This window comes from Crocodylus porosus, unplaced genomic scaffold, assembly GCF_001723895.1.
Source record: "Crocodylus porosus isolate Cpor-Errol unplaced genomic scaffold, CroPor_comp1, whole genome shotgun sequence".
Taxonomy (NCBI): Eukaryota; Metazoa; Chordata; order Crocodylia; family Crocodylidae; genus Crocodylus; species Crocodylus porosus.
This window is the reverse complement of record NW_017728907.1, coordinates 58,059,858-58,075,730: the sequence shown is the minus strand read 5'-3', so window position 1 is coordinate 58,075,730 and position 15,873 is coordinate 58,059,858. Positions and strand designations below refer to the sequence as shown.

At 43.1% G+C, this 15,873-nt stretch overlaps 1 protein-coding gene across 1 annotated transcript in view; it reads right to left on the bottom strand.

The window, feature by feature from the left end:
* Positions 1-8,156: 8,156 nt before the first annotated feature.
* The window catches only part of HOOK1 (hook microtubule tethering protein 1), a 40,305-nt gene continuing 32,588 nt past the window's right edge, over positions 8,157-15,873 (bottom strand). The window contains exons 21-22 of the mRNA XM_019531531.1: positions 13,963-14,031; positions 8,157-11,912 (exon numbers count right to left, since the gene is read on the bottom strand). Coding sequence (XP_019387076.1) covers positions 11,754-11,912; positions 13,963-14,031 — 228 coding nt within the window. The 3' untranslated portion in view covers positions 8,157-11,753. The remainder of the gene's footprint in view (positions 11,913-13,962; positions 14,032-15,873) is intronic.

Below are 15,873 nucleotides of genomic sequence, written 5' to 3'. Positions count from 1 at the left end.
AAGGGCCAGTGCCGGCCCCCAGGGCCAGTCGCACCTTTATAGCTAGAGAGCAAAGTAAAAGAGTGGTGATCACGATGCAGGATCCCACACTGACAGCATGGCACGAGACTGTGTTGTCCCCAGCTGCTATTCATCTGCCTCCCAAGTAATTGCCCCTGCTGTCCCACCCTTGTTATGCTATTGGGATATTCATGGTTTGGGAACAGGTTTTTTTCCTCCTTCCAATGCTGCCACAGCCTCATGGGCAATTAACCCTTCCTTATATATTCCTCTCCTCCAGCCAGTGAAATACAGCCCTCTTCGCAGGTGTACATCTTACATAGTTCGATGTTCAGATGTCAAATCTGATCTCTGCGGCTGCATCTTAGAGCGTCAACTTCTGACGCTCTACGCCTGTTGTTTCAAGAGTATGCTTGTTTTTGCACCGATGTTCAACTCTGCTTTTTCTGCAGAGAGCATGCAAGCAGAGATTGACACAGCAATTGGCCAGTCCCGCCAGCCAGCCCTGGATGACAGAGACAATATGCCATACACCACCACAGCTGTGCAGGAAATTCAAAGGATGGGCAACATTGTACCTTTAAATGTTCCCCGACTGACAACCAGGGTTGAGGCCATCTGCCGAAGGTAACCTGGAAGCCACCGTACTCTGACTTCCTTTATCTGGGTTGAGGAAATTAATGAAGAGGTGATAAAACCAGAGCTATGCAGTTAGTCACCTTCGCAGGGTATGGTTCAGAAGCTGAACCCACTTAGGGAATCAACCCTGGTCCAGAGTCCTTAATAATATAAAGTGAAGTTCCCAGACGGATACTTCCTCCGGCAGCGTTTCTCACTGACCCCACCCAGCCTACCAGTCAGGAGCTTCTCATGGCAGGGAGCAGGCTGGAGTTCCTACCCCAGCCATTTTAGTTAGTTAGCTGGGCAGATTTGTCTTGCCCCCTCCTCCTCCTTTTTTCACTGATGCTTCGTCAAGTGCAGAACCCTGTCTCAGTGGTCCTGAGCTCATATATGGGTGCATCTACACAATATGTTTACTGCAGAGCTAATTTACTGTGCAGTAAACATCTCAGCGTCTACATGTGTGCTATTAGGGTGCACGCAACTAATAAACTCCACAGCACGGCAGGACTTGTAAATACAAGTACTATCCTGCTGCAGAGTTTTTTTGTGAGCAGCAGTGCAGATGTAGACAGTGACTGGGCCTGGCTGGGACACAAGGGTATTTCAATGTGGAGGCTGCCTGCCAACTAGCCCTGGGCTGAAGCACCCTCGTGCCCCAGCCAGCTCCTCTACAGCATGTCGAGCCGGGTCCTAGCAGCCCTGGGCAGGCAGGAGGACCCCCTGAGCCCCTGCCAGCTGGGTCTGCTGCAACCTGGCTCAGTGTACTGCGGTCTGGGCACATATGTAAACCGTGCGCTCAGGAGCTTCCCAGGAGCAATAAGCTCCACAGTTTGTTGCTGCATACTAATGACACATGTAGACGTGTCCACTGAGGAATAACTTCATGCTGGAGCTTAGCCAGCGACCGGAGTTTTGTCATTCAGTGTGACCCGGGCATTGCTCCACATCACCTTATAAGATTATAAAATGAAAGAGGAAGAATAAATGTCCTGTCTAGAAAACCCACTTCATACATCATACAAGTTGAAAAAGAGAAGCTTGATCCAGCTTCTCTTTTTCCCTCTCTTTGCAAGTCACATTTAAAGAGGAAACAAAGATTGGGGGGTGGGGGGTTAATTCCTTCTTACTCTCTTCCCAGGGTACCAGTCTGATCTGCAGTGTGTCAGTTCTGTTCGACAAGAATGAGTGGGAAACTCCCGATGCCTTTAACCCTGAGCGCTTTCTGAAGGATGGACAGTTCAGGAGGGAAGTTTTCCTGCCCTTTTCGGCAGGTGGGACATACGCAGTTCTTTTCATTAGCATCAGGCTTGGGCCTCTGGGTCTTTGGTTTTGGCCAGAGCACTTCTGTAAGGTGTCATGGAAAAATGGAAAGATCAGAAATGGAAATCATGGCCAAGGCTTGGGTCCTGGGACTAAGGTGCATGTTGCCTTATAATGGACCAAAGTGAAGCCAGCTTGGCCTCATGATTATGGTTGAGGGCCAAAAGGTGAGCCAATGTCAGAAGCAGGGACCAGCTAAGCACCAGGGGTAGGGATGAGGGAGGACACATCAGCCTGGGTCCTACGCCAAAGTGTTGCCTTAAATTCTTGGGAGCTGTGTCCTGCAGCCAGTCTGCCAGAGTGCTGTGTGTACATCCCCATAAATATGGTAGGAGGCCCAGAGGGACTTGACCCTGTACTGCCCACTCCCCAGTAAAATGCTCTGAACCCCCCCACTAGGGAATAGGAACAGCAAGGAGCCACCTCTACCCCTTTTGTTCAAATTGGTGTACTGGGACTAGTCTGTGAGGTCTGGAAGAGCACGTGCTGAAGGGAGTGTGGCTCAGTGCATGGGCTCAGTCCAGAAAAGGAGAATGCTCTGGGTTTTGGATTGGGACCCTTCACCACCTCTGCAACTACTACCTTTTTTGGCATGTGATAGTCACTGAATAAATGGATAAGCAGATCCTGCTCCACTGGGGCCTGAAGACAAGACTCACCCTGCAGGGGTTGGAACCGATTCTCCCACTTGCTAGCAAAGTGCCCTTGCTACCAGGCTGGAGACTCGGGCCTCCACCGAGCAGCCTCTCCTCCTCCTCCTGTTAAGTCTGGCAGTCAAGAGAAGAAGACAGGTGGCACCAGGAGAGGTGCATGCTCGAGACAGTCTGGTTCATGGAAGTGGTCACGGGATGAGGCTCTGGCTTCCGGCCTGTCCCCACCCTCCCCCTCAGCTCCGCTCGTTTGGTTTTTTGCACTGGATTTTCATTGAATGAAAAAGATGGAGAGATGGCAGTGGGACAGACAGTGTCCCACTGTGGACAAGCTTATCCAGGGGCTGCTGGGAAAATTTAGTACTAAGCTAGCAAAAGAGAAGCTGGTGGTAAACACCATCTCCTAGCCTTTGTGGTCATGAAGTAAAAGCAATGCTTATTCTGCTGCGGAAAGTTAAAGCCTCATTTGTCATGAAACCCAATGTCACTTTCTAACACCATCCTTTGGCTGATGCACCCAAATGTTGCTGTCATTTCAGGGAAAAGGGTTTGCCCGGGAGAGCAGCTGGTTAGAGCGGAGCTGTTCCTGTCTTCACTGTCCTTTTTCAGAGGTTCACGTTCCAGGCTCCAAAGGATGTGAAGCTCAACCTCCGGGTCAGAATAGGACTCACCATGAACCCTCAGCTCTACAAAATCTGTGCCCTACCTTGCTAGGAAGAGGTGGGAAAAATTTTGCCATGACCTCACTTCTCAGAATTGCTGTAGATGGTGCTGCGAGCCCCATGCACAGGTCCCCAAATGCCCCTGTCTTCTCTGTATTAGAAGCACCACAAAAAGGCAATAGCTTGTTTGGGCTATGTACAGTCAAAAAGCCTGAGGCTCAATTAATTCAATCCTGGCAGGTTAGTCTAAATTGTGTAAATTGAAATGATAAGCAAGTGAAAAGACATTCACTTTTGCTTGCAGAAATGCAGCCACATGTCTGCATTGGCCCAGGCCAGAAGCCAAGGGTGCACTAGAGCAGGGGTTGTCAACTGGGGGTATGTGTACCCCCCTGGGGTACTTGGGAAGGCCTCACGGGCTACATGTGGGGACAGAGTGCTGCTACCCATCACCCTGCACTGCTGGCTGCCAGGAGCAGGGCCGAGGGGCTTAGGGGGACAAGGGCAGCAGCACCCCTCCGCAAGTCACACAGGCACTGCCTGGCCAGCCGGATGGGGGGGAAGCCTGCCACCACCCACCACCCCGCACTGCTGCCGCTCCGCATCTGGCTGCTGGAGCTAGACTTATTAAAAAGGTTGAAAACCCCTGCGCCTCCCATACAATAAATATTTAACTGCTGCCCTTCATACTCCAGCACACTTGGGCAAATAAAGCACCGAGTACACGTGGCCAAGCAGCGGCAGCACGACAAGCTACCAAAGCAGAGGATGAAGCAGAAGATGCCCTTCTCTGTTTCCCCATCTCACTGTGAAGAAATAACCCTTTCTCCCATGCTGTTTTTGTCTGGTGTCTGAGCAAATCCTCAATGCTCACAACAAAGGGCAAGTGACAGACCTGGCCTAACACAGCTTTCCCAGCTGCTATGAGAGGGTGCAGCCGCCAAGTCTTCTGCGTGCTTTAAGCATTTAGAGTCTGAACAAGAGTCCAGCCAGTGCTCTGGTAGCCCTTGAGGCATGCTCTGGCTTAAACTCTTTTCTGTTGCTTGTTTGTGCCAGTGCCCGATTCCTACAGAGCTTGAATACACCTCCGCCCCGCCCAGAAGTGGGAGATTACTGTTTTACACATTTTGGCTCTTTCTTCAGTAGTCAAGAATGAGCATTTTGACACGAATGCAGGCTTTGCACATGGGTTCAGAAAACACCATTGTCTTATTGAACAGGCAAAGCACAAGAGAGCCTGAATTGCACAGAAAAAACATCCTGAATACAATGGTCCTTTCTTTAGGTTGCCCTTCCTTTGGGAGGTTGCATACGCTCAGGAGTCCATGGACAGATCTGGTACTCTTCCTTGTTGGGAAACACTGACACCCTTATCAAGAGTCCTGTTTTCCTAGCTCTTAGACTTCAGTTTAGAAAGAATCTAGCCTTGGGAGACCCAGCCATTATGCTTGCACTTCATATGTGCCACTGGAACAAGCAAGGTGGGACTAGGAATTATGCTGGAGGGTAACAGGATTCAGAGAGACTTGGACAAATTGGAGGACTGGACCACAAGAAATCTCGTGAAGTTCAACAGGACAAGGGCAAAGTCCTGCACTTAGGACAGAACAATCCCATGTGCCAATACAGGCTGGGGACCAACTGGCTAAGGCAGCAGCTCTGCAGAAAAGGACCTGGGGATTACAGTGGACCGTACTCTGAATATGAGCTAGCAACGTGGCCTGGTTGCAAAGAAGGCTAACGGCATACTGCGCTGTGTGTGTTAGTAGGAACGTTGCCAGCAGATTGCGAGAAGTGATTATTTCCCTCTCTTCAGCACTGGTGCGGTCACATTTGGAGTACTATATCCAGTTTTAGGCCCCCCACTATAGAAAAGATGTAGAAAAATTGGAGAGTCTGGTGGAGGGCAATGAAAATGGTTAGGGGACTAGGGCTCATGACTTCTGAGGAGAGACCGAGGGAACTGGGCTTATTTAGTCCGGAGAAGAGAAGGCTGAGAGGGGATTTAATAGCAGGCTTCAACTACCTGCAGGGGGGTTACAAGGAAGATGGAGCTGGACTGTTCTCAGTGGTGGCAGATGGTGGAACAAGGAGCAATGGTGTCAAGTTGAAGCAAGGGAGATTTAGGTTAGATATTAGGAAAAACCTCTCTCACTAGGAGGGTAGTAAAGCACTGGAACAGGTTACCCAGAGAGGCTGGAGAAGCTCCATCCTTGGACATTTAAGACCTGAGTTGACAAAGCCTTGGCTGGGATGCTATGGTTGGGGATGGTCCTGCTTTGAGCAGGGGATTGGACTAGATGACCTCCTGAGGTCTCTTTCAACCCTAATTTGAGGACATTCTTTTGAAAAAAAATCCCATTACGTTCCTTGCTTAAGTGCTGCAATACTGATGCATGATATGCAGAACTAGGAGTAATAATCTTCTAAGAGTTTGAGAGCCCTCTAGCGGTGCTCAGCCTGGGTCAGATTTCAAAAGCCACTAGGACCCCTGCTAGAGTAGCAGTGCATATAGGCAGCATGATGTATATGTTAGTACAGATGTATGTGTTAGTACAGACATTTGCATCCTCCTCTGCCAAAGCAATTCCTTCAGGTTACACATGCTGGTTTTTTGCTCTTTACACAACAGAACACAGAAATCACCGTCCATAAGTAGGGGCCTACCGAAATCGGGATTTTGCAGAAATTGTGAAATCCAGCCTTGCCTGGGAAAAGTGAGCAATGTCCATGAAATCCATGAAAAATAAAAAAAAAAGTTACTGAAAACAGAACGCTAGCTCCCCAGAGGTGCTTATGTTGCTGCGGCCCAGGGATTGGTACACTTGCAGCAAATATCCTAAATCAACACATGAACAAGAGAAGCATTTCCTTTTCTAACTCCATGGACTCCAGAATTTAATCAATTTATTTCACACCTGAACAAATGTAATTATGGCAGCACATGAATTTTCATGATCCGAGTGCATCAGAGAGATATAACATTGCCTTGGCAGTGGAACAACAAGAGTTTTGAGGGACCAAAGCTAGAGAGAGATGTGTAGATTAAGACTTACCAACCAAGGGTAATCCATGAAGTCAGGTGAGTGACAGTGGGCGTGCCTACACATCACCGTATGTAACCACCTGTACTGTGCCGTGTACCCTGCACATAGTTCGATTTCCCTGCGATGGCGATGTAGCTGCCAATCATGTGTAGACCCATGTGATTGCTACACCATCGTAGCGCGCTGTACGGCAATGCAGCATGCCACTACGGCGCCGTAGGGCAACATGTACATGCGCCCACTGAGCAATAATTAAAAGGTAAGAGGAAGACTCGTTATCTTCTTAAACACAGATAAGCTATAAAAAACTGGGACAGCAATCAACAAAAGACAATTCTAAGGATATACAACATAGGAATCTCTAGCAACTTCTATCTGCTCTCCTAGGCAATTCGTTTTGGATGACTCTCCCCTTCATTCTGTCTACTACTGTCTTGCCCCAAAGGATACAGCAATAAACAATGCTTTCAAGGGGCCCCACACATGGGGAAATAGCTACTGTGTCCCAAGTGAAAACTAACCTCGTGATTCACCCTTTTTAAAAACTATTTTTATATAATTTGGCTACAAGCAGCTATAATTACGGATTCCCAAGACCTTCGACTATTGCATCCATTTCTCAGAGGTGTGTAGCAAAGTTTGCAGCTTTGTAGCTTCAAAATGGAAATATTCCAGTTTCCATGGCCCCTGCTGCAGTGGTGACCAGGTTTTCCAGGTTTCCTTCTTCCTTTCTCCAGGATGGGGCGAGGTGGCAGGAGGACATTTGTGTGGTAGAGAGAGAGCTCAGCTGCGCACTTAATGTGCAACCCATACACGTGCAACACCCGTCCCTAATGTCCACGTGGCCAGCTCTGCTCTAGATAGTTGGCCTACAAGTGGAGGTATTCTGCATGGCATGATGTTTTGTATCAGGGGACATCTGAGCTAGCTCTAAATAAACTTTGCCTCAACACAGTAAGCTAGCTCAGACAGTGCCATGCTAATGGGGTGTACTGGCTCTAGAAGTTCGAACTCTGGCTCTAAACCAGGAAGATGGCTTGAAACAAATTATCATCTAGTGCAGAACCCACTTAAAGCATCTTAGGAAAAAAAAATATCTGAATGGTCTTGTTCAATCTAAATAGTCCTGAGACTGGCCTTCCTGCTGATGGATCTGTGCTTCATTGAGACAAAATACTCATTACCAGGAATAGCAGACTCACAAGAGGGTATCATTTAACCCTGGGAATGACACCCCCCTCTCCATCCAGGAGTCTAGTACTGGGAGCACACCCAGAGCTGAAGGCCTTTTTTCCTTGCCAAGTGGCATAACTATAATAAGGAATACTAGAGTGAACCGAGAACTTGAGAGGAAGGAAAAAAAATAAAAAATGCACAGTGTGCAATAACATGGACACTGCCGGGACTTTATAAAGTGGCCCCAGGCAGTTGCAGCTGGATACAGAGCATCAGGGCACAACCCCAAAAGAGACTGGAGTCACGTGATTACCAGTGGCTATTCCTCAAGAAGTGGAAGGCATGTGGAGAACCACACCAAGACAAGTTAGCTGAGCAGCTTGACTAGATATATGAGCGCAGAAAGGCATGGAGGAAATATGGGTCTATCTACTCAAAACACTGCCTTGCTGCGTAGTAAAATACACCAGCTGGTTCTCAACAAGCCAGCGCGAAGAGTGGAAATAGCAAAGCTATGTTAGCACTGTTCTGCCTGGAATGAATAGCTACATTCTGATACCACCCAGAGATGCCAGCCATGACAAACACTGTAAAAATTCAGGGGGAGCTATGGATTTTGCCCCCCCCGCAAGAAATTTAAACTAAAGGCTAACAAACACACTACAGAGAGCACTGAATTCATTTGATTTTTTTTATGTGAATATAAAAGGTTATTTTCCAAAGACAAAATAAAACCGGAGTTTAAAAAGTAGTGCAACATTCTTCCAGTTCTACACAGTAACACAGTCTTTACATTTGTTTTAAACAAAGGAAGTAGACATCGACACATTGAAAACCTCAAACCTGGCAGATCAGTAGAAAGAAAACCAAAAGATTTAGAAGTTACTTCCCAGACATGACAATTAAACTGACAGGTTATTTTAATCTTTTTAAAAAACCCCTAAGCATGCTAGGGCTACTTAAAACATCAGTATTGCTTGAAGTAGTTTTTCCCAAGTGATTTCAACAGAAAATGGAATACTTTGACACATTTCTTGCAGAACAACAAGTGCAGAGGAAAGCTTTGTTAATTTTTTACTGAATGACTCATGCTAATAAAATACATGTTAAAAGAAACTTCTCAAAACTGCTCTCTTATGAACCCTGGAGCATGAGAAATCTAATAATCCCAAATTAAGATTATTTTATTAACAGAGAACAACCTGAACAGCCAGGTTCAAAATAGTTTTCGTCAGTTAATCCCGTACAAATCTTATTATAATGTAAAATCAAACCCACCCCAGCCAGAATGTCTATCCTTGAGCTGGTAATTAAAAACAAGGACTTTTTCTCCTCTTCATTGGCTCTTATTACCTATTAATCACAGAGTTATTGCCTTCCAACACTCTTAGCTATACGAAGAAACAGAACAATATTCAATTATCTCAATAATCTGCATGCCTTCATAACTGTGACATCTGGGTGCGACATGAGTTATTCTTGCTATAATATACAAATATCCCCCTCTCTGTATCACGCCAACAATAATCAGTAATCCAACAACTCTCCATATTATGAAAATCTGAGAAAACCAAACACACACAGTTCAGCAATTCAAATCTAAGCCATTTAACATTTTGAAGGAGGTCTGCCAAGAATACACGTTCTCAGAACATAGTCAAAATCAAAAGTTATTTTTAAAATCCTTGTTACTGCACCTCCTGCACAAACTTAACAAAGGTGGAAATGTATAGTTTGTTAATAGATCATCCTGAATAGTCTCTTCCTAATCTTCTCTGCCACTCACAGGAAGTGGTCTATATTTAAACAGTCCTGTGAAAATTATTTTCTTACTAGGCTTCAAAAAAGCTAAATAAAACTAACAGTCGCGTGCCTAGAGTTTTACTTATTTCAATAATTCTAACTCAGTTAATTTTCATCTGACATCTCGCTGAAATAGTCACGGGCATTATTATGGATAATCATTCCCTGAAATCACCACCTGTCTTTGAATACCTATGTGAAATTTTAGTGCTTAGAAGGCATAGCTTCAGATAAGTAAAAACACCATTATCCATACTCAGTGTTTTGGTACTTAGGTCTGCAGTTTTGAAAAGTTTTAATTACAGGCATTTATTGAAAAGTTCTATTTTTACTAGTACTTGACTTTTGATATTAGCATTGCATTTCTAGTATAATACAGTATGACAGAGTGCATCAAGACTATAGTCCAGACAAATGCTTCAAGAAGAAAATCTTTAACAGTTATGTGCAGAAATACAGGAACAAAATACCTACAATGCTATTAGTAATAATTTTGTCCTACTCTGGCCAAGAACATGCCAACGTACCAAACTTTTGAAACACAAACATTGTGTTACAACAGCTGCTGAAGTCCCTTCCCTCACCCTCTCATCTGAATAAGATTAGCAGGCAGTCAAAGCTTAAAAACATACCAAACATAAAATAGCAATATCAATACATCAGCAAAAGACTTCAAAATCCCAGAGGTAGTCAAAAGAAGCAGAGTCCTGCCAAACAGAACGTAAAAGACACAAATTACCCAACAAGTGTTTTACTTGATCACAGGAATAATACAATTAGAATGGGGTTCGATTTTAAATAAAGCTTTCCGTGAAACATTTTAGGAGGAAATTTAAATCGAGTGCCTATATTTGTAATACTGTAACCAGAGCAACACACTTTTCTGAGGAAATACTTTTAAAGAACACTAATAATGGATAATTAGCCTTCTCCTGCCGCATCATGCAGGAGGCCCAGTTCAATCTCAGGACCATACAGCAGCATGATGTCAAGGAATAAGCTTTTAAGTTCGTGTAAATTATCCAATGATCTGTGAGGCCAATTTAATGTTCACATTTCGTTACAAACTCAACAACAGGACTATTTTTTAATTTTGCAAAGGAAACCTGAGCCCAACTTTCATACGAAGATGGCTTTAACGTTGAAGACACACAAACGCTTGTTTTTATGTGTGCAGGTGATTGCATTTACTATAATGAACTACATGCAGGTAAGCAATTTTATTTACTGTGTTATTTTACCACTCGTGCTCAACTGGTTTAGTCTGTGAAGCATCACAGAAAATTCAAACTATAGTTTTTTTTTTAAAAAAGTGCTTTTTTTTAATACACTCTTAATGCAAAAAGACATCTTTATACAAAATGTCAACTTAAGTGCCGTGGGGAATGATAAAAAACAAAAATTAAATTTCACACCAATCCCATTTTCACCATCAGCAGTATGGGATACTAGACATAGTATAGCTAGAGAATTTTTTCCAGGCTGAACAGCCTATGCTGCTAATCAATTAAAAAAGAAGGCCTACCCGCTTTGCGGTTGGTGTCACCAGCTCAGAGTAACTAAACAGAAAATACGTAACTAAAGAATGAGAACGATCAAGTTCTATGTGGCGTGATGTTTAACTGAACTAAATAAATATGAGGGCATGGCTCCACCTAACGAACAATATAGTAAAAGAAAAGAAAAAGAAACCTACAGCAAATTTTTAAAAAGGTAAGTTTGGGCTTTGTTTTGTTTCTTAAAACCAGAACTATTTCATAAATGAAAAAGGATTTTTTTTTCTTTGCTTTTAGTGAATTCAACACCTCAAAAACAGGTTTTCTTTAGTCAGAATACACACAAATTTAAATGGTTTAATCATTTAAAATAAATAAAATCCTTCTGCCTTGGGACAAAGTGAGATTGTGACAAGTATGTCTTCTCTCATAAAAGTTAAATCCCAGTCACTAAACTAACCTGTTTTGCAAGCCAAAAAATCAATCTGAATTGCAAATGCACAATTTTAAAAATCTGGACTCCTCCAGCCAAACTACTGGTTGTTGTTTTTAATTATCAAGAACCCCACAAAAATACCTAGTGTTGAAAGTTTTCTGAAGTATGATTCATCATAAAATTTTTCTTCTGTTAAAAATCAGCCTTCAACTTTCTAGACTGAAAACATTAAATATCATTTTAAATATATAGTGCCAATTTGTTGTATTTATGTACAATATACTCTGAAGACAAATATACATCTTTAAAGTTGTGCTTGTAAAACACACACTTCAGTTATTAAACCTACGTTGACCTAGGAAAGTTGTTACACAGTGCTTCTTAGATACCACTGACCAGATACATCAATATATCCAATAAGCTTTGATGTTAAAATATTAGATGCCCAGCATCACAACTGCCTCTTTTGTCAGGTACTTAAAATGGAAGCTACAAAATTTTCTTTAAGGACACTTTAGTGTAGACATTTATTTTGCAATTTAATCTGATGTTGCACCAGGTACTTTAACTGAAAGACTTCTTCTGGTGTTGGTGACATGCCGTTGCTGTGCTAGAAAGGAGCGTCCAGGAGGATCTCTGCAGGCACCACTGCCACCGAGCAGTCTGGATTCCATGCTGAGTTTTTGGAAGGCCAGGCTCTGGGAGAAAATGGGAGAATTATTATTTTTTTTTTTTCACATGATCAAAAGATGTTAGTTTTAACTTTAACAACACATGGAATCTAGATCTGTGGAATTCATGTTAGAGTAGCTGCCATATGAAGTTTAAAGAAGCTCTTTTCCAGCTGTTTAGGATATATATATATCTGAAATGCTACAGACCTCAAGGACATGAAATCCAATGCAATGCAGACATACAGCACGGTTCATTCATTCCATATAATAATGCTTAAACTTCATAACCACATACTAACTATTCAGGATGTCCCTGCTTCATTCTGTTAATACATGGGCAACTGGTGCATCTTGAGCTGGGGGGTGGGGTATGTGCCCCCCCCGACACCACTCAACAACCATGGGGGGGCACACGCCCTGGCCAGCGCTCGCAGGTGGAGCACCAGCGCTCCCACCTGCCCCCCTGTCTGTCGCCTAAACGGTGAGTGCGGCCTGACAGGGAGCACCTGCACTCTCCCAGTGCACCCCCTAAGCCTCGCCACTGTTAATAGGATGGATAGTACTCACAAAGGGTGCTTTCACACACATTCCAGGAGTGGCAGCACTTTAATTAGAGTGGGTCTGAGAGCTGCTCTAATTAAAGCACTTTAAAGCACCCAAAGCAGCTCATGTATCAGCATCCCTGTGCTTCAAGATGGCAATTGGGGTGCTTCATCTAAATCTCGTTGAACAAACTTTACATAATGTGCCTCCACTGCGATTTTGAAGTGCGGGGATGCTGATACATGAGACATGGAGGCTGCCGAAGCGTGATAATTACCATGATCCACCAGACTTGATTAATAAAGTTTGCTCTGATGCGTTGTAATTACAGCGCATCGGAGCAGCTCCTAGCTCGTGTACAGACATCCAAAGTGCTGTCTATGAAGTTTTATCCTCATTATTTCATTGGTCGTCTTCATTGCATTGAAAACAAAATGATAAACTTTCCCCTGGGTTTTTTTTTCTGCTCAGTGCAATATCTGAGTTTTCCACAGTTTTCACAATACCCTGGGGATGGTATCAGCCCCATTTTACTGCGAGTGCCAAAGACTGAGATAAAAGGTCTAAAGCAGTGGTTTTCAACCTTTTTTCATTTGAGGACTCCTAAAAGTTTAGAATTGAGTTGCAGACCCCTTTGAATTGTAAGTGTGGGTATTCACATACTTTTGATTGATCATAGGAATCTTTCGGGGACCATCTGTCTTAGATACAGTTTGCAGACCCCAAGGGTCTGCAGACCACAGGTTGAAAACCACTGGTCTAAAGTGTTACTAATTTTGGGTGTCCAATTTAAGGTGCCTAAGACCTGATTCATCAGAGTACTCAGCATCAGACTACTTTATGTTGAAAGCTTCTGTTCAACCTCTGCTGCTGTCGTGAATGCTCAGCATCCCTGCAAATCACATCTCTGAGTCTCAAGATAGGAAACAAGAAAGCACATAGGTAACAACTACTTCTGAGAAGTCTGCCTAAATGATTCAGTCCATACTGAAATCTACAAGGCTCATTAGGATGGACTCTTAAGAACGAGAGTCTCAGAATACTAAGAAGGCTCTAGTGAATATACATACACATACATTTAGTAAATACTTCTTAGTATTCTGAGATTTTCACTGTTAAAGATGACCTAAAAAAAACCGGACCTTTTCAGAGACCAGTTAGGTTGACTATTACAGGGACAGGAAGAGACATAACCCTAATACAAAGGCCACTTCTCTGCCAAACTTCAAAGCAAGGAGAGATCAAATCTTCTCAAAGAGAAGGTCACCAACATTCTGTTTTGACACTGGGAAACAATATATTGTCCTCCTGGTTATGTTGTCAAAGACGGATGATATATTTTTAAAGAAGTTAAACTGTGCAGATGCTCAGAATGATAAATTCTGGTCCCTGTCAAAATTTTGCAAAGAAAATAAGGTGTATAAACAAGCAGAAGCATGGTGTACCAACTCTGATGGTTGGTAAGCTTCAAGGATTTTCTTCTTTTAATAGAAATTCCAGATTTGCTATCAAATGAATTGTTTTCACCCACCTTGTTATACCAAGCAGATACAATTAGCTTTTCTTCATAATCGCGCAGCTTGGCAAGTTTACAGTCAGCCTAGACAAAGATTAAAACAGAGAAGCCCAGCTTAAGAGAAACATGCAGCTAACAGACAACTTTTTTTCCTTAAAGACCTGACTGAGAAAAATATACACAGTAAAACTCAGGAGGTGTAACTAGGTACTTCTGTATACTGGGCAGCAGCTCTACACAGGGCAATGCCTGCTGCCATGCTGCCAGCAGCAATGGCATGACCAGCCACCTGTGCGGTGCCTATTTTTGTGCTCCCCTACTCCGCCCTGAAGCTCCCCCTTTTAGTTATGCTACTAGTAAAAATATGTAAAATTCTGTAGTAACTACAGCAGAAGTTTTGGAAGTTTCTCAGGTTGCCACTATCTCAGTTGTTCATTACTCCAAGAGAAAGAACGACCCTTAACAAGACAGACTGGCACATATTTAAATGATAATCAATAAAAGAAAAACAGCTTTCTAGCACATACGATCACAAAGTCTGGTCTGTGCAAGTACTTGACTATACATCAGTCTATACAACAGCCAAAAAATAAGCAAATATCCTCACTGATTTAATACTCTGCATTTCTGACTTCACACAGTGCTATACCCAGCAATCTGAGCATCCAAGGATCTGAATCTGCAAATGTTGTTTACAAAAATCTACTTCAGCATTTTATATATATATATATATTTTTTTTTGGTAAACATTAACTCTCTCTCTCTCTCTATGTATATAAAAAAAAATGCTAAATTAGATAAACATTAACGATATATATAGAACAACTGCAGATTCAGATCCTTAGGTGCTCAAAATTTTCCTTGGTTGCTGGGTGTAGCACTGTGGTAAATCAGAACCTATCTATCTATCTATACTCTGTGTGTGTGTGTGTGTGTGTGTGTGTGTGTGTGTACATCCTTCTATCACTAGATAGTACTTTCACTACCATTGATATACGATTTAGCATGTTCAGTATTATGTTAATTCTGTAGTAAAATATCTAATCCATTGCATATAGACAATATTAGTTACAGTCTGAATGCCTAACATGTTTATACTGATCAGGAATTAGACCCCTTCACTGCAGCCATACACTAATGGAACTTACTAGAATCCAGTAGAGAAACTGGGGTAAAACTGGGCAATATAGGTGTCATGTCCACTTATGAACCGGCTATTGCTGGCTCTTCTGCCACCTAGTGGCACAGCACTATACTAGACAAACACCCCAAGGGAGCTGATCCTGTCCACTCTGACTTGGATCACAACTGCAATTTGCATCTGTTTTGCTCACCAATGTAAGTGAATTTAATGTTAATGTGCCATATAACCAGGTCCTTACTTCAAACAAACAAACAAACTCTATTTACTACTACATTGCAAGATACAATTCATCACTCATTATAATGGTCTGGACTGAGATTTGCAAGTCCATTCATAGCATCTGGGGAAATAGGCTGTTACTTACAAAAATGTATGCATTTAGTCTCTAAGGCTTTTAAGGTCTACAGACCTTTAAAAGAAACCTCACCCCTCCCAAAAAACCCCAAACCAGCGCTTGACTTGAAACTCCACATGCTCCCGCACTGAGCCCGGTACCTGCCCAGAAGAGGGATCGCATTTGTTGGACCTGGCTCGCCCAAAGTCTGTATAGATCAGGCACTTTAGTAGGGTTTTTTGGGCATTTTTATCTAATAGCTGATTGAAGCGGTTTTAGATAAAAGTGCCAAAAGGCCCTGCTGAAGCACCTGATCTGTACAGATGCTGCAGAGGTGAATTAAACTAATGCACTGCTTCTTCTGGTAAAGCGTGTTTTTGTTTTGGTTTTTTTAACATCTGTAAGCAGTGTGAGATGCCACCCTGCTCTGCTTTCTGTCTAAATACAT